The sequence below is a fragment of the Strix aluco genome, chromosome Z (genome assembly GCF_031877795.1).
Source record: "Strix aluco isolate bStrAlu1 chromosome Z, bStrAlu1.hap1, whole genome shotgun sequence".
NCBI lineage: Eukaryota > Metazoa > Chordata > Aves > Strigiformes > Strigidae > Strix > Strix aluco.
In genome coordinates, this window is record NC_133971.1 from 12,812,491 (window position 1) to 12,820,718 (window position 8,228).

Consider the following 8,228-nt stretch of genomic DNA (forward strand, 5'->3'; position numbering starts at 1 on the left):
AGTGGTCTGATCATTAGGAAAGGAGATGGGGAAAGAGGAACAAAGGAATGTGGAATGGTGGAAACAAGCAGTGAAACAAGAAAGAGTGAAATCTGTTAGCAGTAACAATCACTGCAGAAACCTGTGACCACAGATTATTACTAGGAGGCATTATAAACTTCCTTAAAGTGAAATCAAACCCAGTTTGGTAAACTAGGTTGAAGCAGGAATAGTGTGTGATGCCGTGGAAGGTTTAAATACCAAGTGCTGCAGAAGAGTGCAGACTTTCATAGGTAATTTAGCACAGCTCCGATACCATGAGGTAATGAGACAAAACATACTCAAGGAATCTTGTTTCCTGCACGCATCTTTTTTGTGATAGCAACGGCTGTGTGAAACTGACAATTAAAAAGTTGAATCCAGGTTTGAGACACTGTCTGTAGCATTACTTAAGCTATGAACCCTCATTGCTATAAGAATCAGAACCTACTTGAAGTACTTGGGAAAGAATTATTTTTCTTTTCATGATCTCTAAGAGAGAAAAACTTGGATTACAGGACTCCTTAGCATGAAAAGAGAGATGATGGGTTATCTCTTACACAAAAAGAAAAAGCTGGATGGTGAGATAGGGCAAACAGAAACCAGGGAATTGCCTGCAAGAGTTGGGTTGCACAGAGCGCTTAGTGATGGTTGCAGGTGTCATTAGAGACATAAACATATTTCCTCTCTCCTGCTGCACTGTGTTTACAAAATTATTTGTAAAGCTCTTGGACACTGATGCAAGGAATGGTGACAGCAGCCTGAGCCAGGATGCTTGTTTTGGTTGTAGCATCTCATTTCGGGAAAAAGGTGGAAATGGGATTAGATGATATTAACATATTTCCTCCTTCAGAATTCCTATTGGTTTATGGTTTTGTCATTCTTTCTGTCTTGTTTGTACTCTTGTTCTCTTGTCTTGATTCAAAAGTTTTGCTTGTTATCAATTGTTATTTGACATTTTTCTTCATTTTATTTACATTTTGTTCAGTCTCTTTTTCTCTGTTTTTGTTTCTCATTCCTGTGCTTTTTTCAGTCTTTACCTTCTTCAATTTATTTTTCTTTTTGGTCTCTCAACTGTCTCTCAGTGTTTCTCAACTGTTTCTCATCTTCTTGTGCCACCCACTACTCTGCTGAAAGTGAAAAGAGTGCCAGTGAGTTCATTCTTCCAGAACAGCCAAGATTTTTTTTTCCTTGGGAGAGAGATCTCATTTGCTTTGATCTGTGGATTCATTCATCTGTTTACACAATCTACATTTCTGTCCACTGCCTGCATATCATGAGGGTGATGGGAGGAAAGTGTTATCATGTTTCCTACATTAATGCTTATAGTTTGTATACACGTTCACAATATTTGAAGGAAAATATTAATTGCAAATAGAATATAGTTTAAGGAAAGCAGTAGTGCTTGAATACCTCTCATTTTTCTTTTAAGTATATGGTACATTGTTAATAATTGAGAAAAGTAGGTAGCATATTACTTGCAAGCAATGTTGAACTCAGAAACAAATGGTAGTACTAATAGTTATGGTCCATATTGCTCGCTCTTTCTTTTTTAGACAGCCTGTACAACACAAGAAGCAGCACTGAATTTCTTGACACAGATACTTACTCCTAGTTTGTTCATTTTAAGCATCCTGATGGAGAGAAACAATAACTTTCATAAAACGTAGCAATAATTTGCAGAATTCTGATATTGTAAATTTTATAGCAATGTGATTAGTTGCTTAATTAATTTAATCTGCATTTAGAAGCAATATGTAATTTTTGCCTATGTTTTGAGCACCAGTTTAAATGTACTGTCTGTAAATAGTGCATTTTTAGTAACATACAGTTCTGCATCTTGAAAGTGAAAAGCTGTGTGTTACTTTTTCTTGGTGCCTACTGATTGCAGAAACAAAGGATATATCGCTAGCTGACACGTTTTATGCAGGCACCTCCAAATGAATCCTGGCTAAAACTGCCTAAGAAGTTACTGCCTCTGTCAAAAGCCACTACGCTCACAACACAGTTGGCAGAACATAACTTTTGTCCGCACCTGTTGATTTATGGCAAAGCTCAGCTGTTGAAAGTGCTGACATAGGTGAGTGCAAGATAACATCCCAGGCTCTCCACTGAAGTAAGTGATGGAGGCACTGGAGGGCATGCTGTGTAGAGTCACTTGTGCAAGGAAGGTTGATTGGGCAACAAGTGAGCTGGTAAGAGCCAACAGCTGTGTCAGTTTGAAGCAAGAGTGGAATTAAGCAGTGCAGGTTTGCACCTTCATTCAGTTAGTATAAAAATCACTGATGCATGCAGTGCATTTGTACCTGGAGATCTGAGCTTCATCACTAGTGCAAAAGCGTAGTGCTTCCTTGCTCTTGCTGGGTTTCAAAATGATTCAGTTCACTGACTGCCACTTCAGTTTCTCCCAAAGGGCCGTTCTCAAAAGGCCAGAGCTGTTATGATACCAGACTTCTGTTTATGCTACACTTAAGATGACTGCCGCCTGTCAGCAGCTGGCATGTAGTTCAGACCCAGTGTCAAAATCAGAGGGATGGCTGTATATCATATCTTTTCTTAGAAGTACCATCTCACTAGAGTAGTCCAAAAGAACATGATCTGTCTCCTGAATAAACTGCCTGGAGATCACTGTGTAGGTGGGGTTCATTTTTAGATGCACAGCTGGCAAATGTAGTGTTGCCTATGGTAGACTATTGGACACACAGTTTAATCATACTGTAATAGTTATTGAATGCTTTCTGGTGTGGTAAAGTTTCTTTCTGAGCTTCAGTTGCAGCCAACATTCTCCCACTTGTTACCTCCTAGAAGGTAAGCTTACTGATCACCAAGGTAATGTATTAGTTAACCACAGCTTAAAGACATATAGGAGCTACTCTGCTAGAAACTGTAAAGCAGCAGTCTTGTTTGCTGACTGTTGCAAAAATTGTTATCTGAGAATATCACTGGGCCAGGAAAGCATCCACGTACCTTTGAAATCCTGTGCTGTCTCTGAAACCATCTTAAATGAATTCAGGTATTTCAGTCTAATGTTTCAAGACCTTTCATTTTTGGAATACAGAAGAGAGCCAACTGCTGAATGTCCTTTAGTAACACTGAAGGAAAGAAATGCAGCACAGCAGAACAGCTGTTCCCCCATTACGTGGGATAAAAGAACGGTTAAACTGTAGGATGCTGTAATCTGGCTGGGGTAAAAATCAGCCCTCTCTAGCAATAAATCCGTGCTAAGATAACTGGTTCTGATTTGCAGCACTATCTTAATAAAGAGTTGGCTATTCTAAAGATAGTCAACAATTTGCACATGTAGATACAAAATCATCAGTTTTGGCAAGCTGTTTTATTAAAACATGTTTTGAGCAGAAAAAACTAAGCTGCAGAACTTTTTTTTTTCTTTTGGTTTTTGCATAGGAGAACTTGCAACCTTTCATCCTTTAAATTTTGGAAGAAGAAGTGTGTCTTAGAGTTGTATCTCTCACTCATTTAAAATAAATTGTCACCAAGTGGTGATAAGCACAAGTTAATAGGTTCCCAAAGACCAGAAATGAAGAGATAGAGCTTTCAGTGCAGTGACTGCAGAAGCATGACTGGACAGCCAGCTCCACACTGAACCCAGGATCTTGTAGAAGGGAATAGAGCTATAAACAGAACAAAAGAAAAGTCTCATGCAGCCTGTATTTGTGGAATTGCAGCCCTAACTCCACACTTGGAAAATTATGCAAGCGCAAACTTCTATTGGAGAAGCTTGAGTAAGATTACTGTAAATTCAAATAATTTGTATAGAAATAATTATTAAACACTTCCCATGTTCTTTAAAAAAGAAAGCAATGTTAATTGTTTTTGGAAAATAGTATTGTGATTTACCATTTACAAAGATGCAAAACAGTCTACCTGTGAAGATGTGTGACTTGCAAAACATATGCTTAAGTTCACATCAGGAAAATATTTTTTAAAATCTTCACTGTAGACTATGTTTATTTTGCTTTACCTATGAGATGCTGCATCTGAAATTGATTCTGGAATATCAGAGAGTTTCTTAATATTGGCTTATTTTCGGTCACAGCTGGGAACACCTCAGTGGAAAGTTATGAATAAGAGTCAGAGACTGTGACTTCTTTCAGCTCTTGGAGAGAAGTAAACATTGCTTAGTCTGAATCTGCGGCATCTAATTTGCAAACTACCTGGGACACAGTATGGCCTGACCCAAGAATTAGAGATGTATTTATTTTTAATTCCTATTAGTTGTACCCTGCAAGTGTGCTGTGACGTTCTTTGAAAACCCAAGTTGATGAAATGGCTAAGGGTGACTACACTTCTACATACACTCATGTAACACACTCTGAAACCACTCACGGAGGGATGATTCCATCCCTTTAGGCCTATATTTTAGTTCAGACTAGAATAGTGTGATTTGGTATGTCTTCTTAAAAAAATATTCAGATGCTCATGTTTAATAAGTTGAGAAGAATATGACAAATTCAGAAAACATGTTAACTAAAATAAATTACTTCAGTCCCTCCACTGTGAGACAATGTTTTTATAATTAAACTACAAATACGCAATCGTGAATCACTCTGATGGTACATTATGTTATTCTGAATTGTAGATATGACTAAAATACATTTTGGTGTTAGTAGTGTGTACAGGGTTATAAACTCCTCAAGTTTTATACGCTGGAAACAACTCTTAAGTATTTCCATAGGACAGGGTAAAATGCAGGCATGCTGACAGTGCTGTACAATAAGAGATTCATGAAACCCACATGTCAAGAATCAATTGTGATGAAAAGTCTCAATTTCTGTTTTTAAAACTTTTTTAAAAGCATTCAAACAGATCCCATACAGTCTATAGCTTTGAATTTTGTCTGGTTTCTTTAATAGTACTATATTGTAATCTGCAGTAACTGAGCTGGTTCTCACTCCCTTTCTTTATGTATGGAGATTTGCACTAGAGCTCTTTGAAAAACCTGTTTAATATAGGACCTCTTACATGTTGCAAGAGACTGATAAAGCAGTATTTTATTGGACACAAAACTTTCATTCTGATACTGACTTTTTTTTCTTGGATTTTCTGTCAAAAAGACTGTAGACAAAAGACATCTAATGCTGTAAAGACTGATATGCTTAGATTTAGTTATAGTTATTATTTTAAGTTGTCCCATCAAAATCAAAGACATTTTTGCAATTGATTAATACAGAATCCAAATGTAAATGGGGTTTTTACCTAGGTTTGTTTTCAATGAAAAATCTTTTAATTTCATATTGGGTTTTTTTTTTAACTGAACATAGGAACTTTATACTTGTTCTCCTGGTTCATAAGTAGCAGCTTTACTATGACTATATTCAAAAGTCTTGCTAACATGTCAGTAAAGATCAACAGGTTTACAGTCAGTCAACTTGTAAGCATCTTTGGTTTAGTTTTCTTCTTTTCCTCCCACCTCTCTTTTTCTTTAAGTAGAATAAATAATTTATCTTTTTGTTTAAGATTTTGTTTGTCCAAACTGAAACTCGTAGTTTTCTGACAGCTTCTGTATTAATTCTCACCTCAGTAACACCTTCTAATAAGGCCATAGTTGATAAGCTTCAGACTTTTGTGCCACTGACTACAGCTAACAAACCACTTTTGACTCCAGGTTATCATGGAATCATAGAATAGTTTGCATTGGAAGAGACATTTAAAGGTCATCTAGTCCAACCCCCGTGCCATGGGCAGGGACATCTTCAACTAGTCCAGGTTGCTCAGAGCCCTGTCCAACCTGGCCTTGAATGTTTCCAGGGATGGGGCATCTACCACCTCTTTGGGAAACCTGTCCCAGTGTTTCACCACCCCGATCATAAAAAATTTCTTCCTTGTATCTAGTCTAAATCTACCCTCTTTTGATTTAAAACCATTACCCCTTGTCTTATCGCTACAGGCTCTGGTCTGTCCCCATCTTTCTTCTAAGCCCCTTTTAAGTATTGAAAGGCCTCTATAAGGTCTCCCTGGAGCCTTCTCTTCTCCAGGCTGAACAACCCCAACTCTCTCACCCTGTCCTCACAGGAGAGGTGTTCAATACCTCTGATCATTTTTGTGGCCTCCTCTGGACCTGCTCCAACAGGTCCCTGTCTTTCCTGTGCTGAGGACTCCAGAGCTGGACACAGTACTCCTGGTGGGGTTTGACCAGAGTGGAGTAGAGGGGCAGAATCACCACCCTTGACCTGCTGGCCACACTTCTTTTGATGCTTCCTGAGGTTCACATGGGCCCACTTCTCAAGCTTGTAATGGTGATGTTTTCTGATTACTGGCATTTGCTGAAATGGGGAAATACCTAATTGGGGGAAAATTTCTAATCAGTGGTAAAAAAAACGTTGGATGAACAAAGCATTAGTTTAGTCTGGTATTCAAAGAATTAAAGCATGATCTGAACCAAGTGAAGGTGGAGTAGCAGGATGTGAGTCATTCCCTTTTTGATCTTCTGTGTACCTTCTTCAAGCATTTTCCATGCAAGCTCTTGCCCCCTTTTGTAAAACCCTAATAGTTAAAGGAAGTCCAAAGTGACTAATAGGAAACCTTGAGAAACACTCCCTATTCCTGGGAGAATTATTCAGTACATTTGGGAAGATATGTAAATAGAAGACAAGAGAGTTCAGTACATGAAATAAAATCCAGCAGAACAAAATCTAGCTGTATTTTTTGAAATGGGTCTTCACAAAAGTGGTTACCCTATAACATCAGCGTCTATTAAGAAAGAAAAAAACAACCAAACAAAAACAACAAAAGAACCCCACCAGAACTTGTATATTTTTTGCTATGCACAAAAATAAGTTACTGTGCTAAAATCTTGCCATGCATGTCATAATTACAAATACTAATTTTCTGTTCTTTTGCTGAGTTTGAGCTATGTTTTATTTTTGTAGGATGTCACATGTACTTCAGTTTGAAGATAGAAGCAGAAAGGTGAAAGATGCAAGCATGCAGGATGAAGACACTTTTGAGATCTATGATCCACGGAATCCTGTAACTAAGAGAAGAAGAGAAGAAAGCAAGAAGATAATGAGAGAAAAAAAGGAAAGGAGATAAAAAGAATGTAAAGCTGCCTTGAAAGTGACTGCAATAAAGCACTGGCTCTTTTGTAAGCTGTAGTTCCTAAAAATATCACTGGACAAGTGTGAAAAGGAATCTCTCAAGAACCTGTCCTGCAGTTTTGAAGCAGAGCTGTCATTTGTTTCTTAAGTTGTGCCGTCAAGTACATTCATTATCCAACCTCTCTAAAGGTTTTTAGAATTATATATTTAGTAAAACAGCTGACCTGACTTTTGTCTGTACTTCAATTACAATGTCACCATCCTGGTTTAATCAACATATGGTAATCAAAAAGTTTTCAGCATAATGAATGAGAATTTGTCCAATAAGGATGAAATTAGAAGATAGAAACCCCATTTGCAGCCTTTTTTTTTTTTTCTGAAAGTATAATTTTAATTATTTTTATTATTTTTTGAAAAGGCATATAAACATTGCAGCAGTAAACACTGCCTGCCTGAACCACTCTGTTGCAGAGTTAAGGGTGATGCAGTGACAGAACTCCTTAGAATGGTTCCAGCTTTCTTAAACTAAATTTAATTTGAGAATTTTGTTATTTTCTCTTTCTTTTGAAATTCATATTCCAATACAGATCCCGGCCTGGGAAGCTGCAATAATAAACAATTTGAGGAGTGTTATTTCACTAGCTGTGCCACATGAACAAAAAGAGAATGTGATGTGCTGTAATGGTTGCTTAACCTGTTTTAATACCAGAAACATCCCTCTGGTAGAATTTTCACTGTAAAGTAGCTGGTAATGAAGGTTGGTTTGTTAATTAGTCCAGTACAGAAACAAAAAAAATATTATCAATCTCATTAAAAATATAACCCTGTTTTTAACAATGGTTCTACCATCTAAAAATGAACAGCTCAAGTTTTCAGTTTATAGACTTTCCACAGATTTTCCCCCCTGGGTGCTAATATTTTTACAGAAAAATGGGAGTTTCAGTGCTCTTTCCTTACAGCATTTCTGATGCTGCAGAGGCATGGACTACCCATATGGGCAATAGCTAAAGAAGAGTGAGCACAAGTGAGTAAGGTCATTAAAAAGTGCAACCAGAGGAGTGTTTTGCTGATGTTGTTTTTAGAACAAGTTCAGTAAGGTATGGTGTCCTTATCAAGCTGCCACTGCCGAATTTCTTGATAGGGTCTGAGGTG

At 37.5% G+C, this 8,228-nt stretch overlaps 1 protein-coding gene across 2 annotated transcripts in view; it reads left to right on the plus strand.

The window, feature by feature from the left end:
* CWC27 (CWC27 spliceosome associated cyclophilin) overlaps window positions 1-7,304 on the plus strand; it is a 121,083-nt gene extending 113,779 nt beyond the window's left edge. For both annotated transcript variants that reach the window (XM_074813405.1, XM_074813406.1), the window contains one exon: window positions 6,909-7,304. In XM_074813405.1, coding sequence (XP_074669506.1) covers window positions 6,909-7,071 — 163 coding nt within the window. In that variant the 3' untranslated portion in view covers window positions 7,072-7,304. The remainder of the gene's footprint in view (window positions 1-6,908) is intronic.
* Window positions 7,305-8,228: the final 924 nt, after the last annotated feature.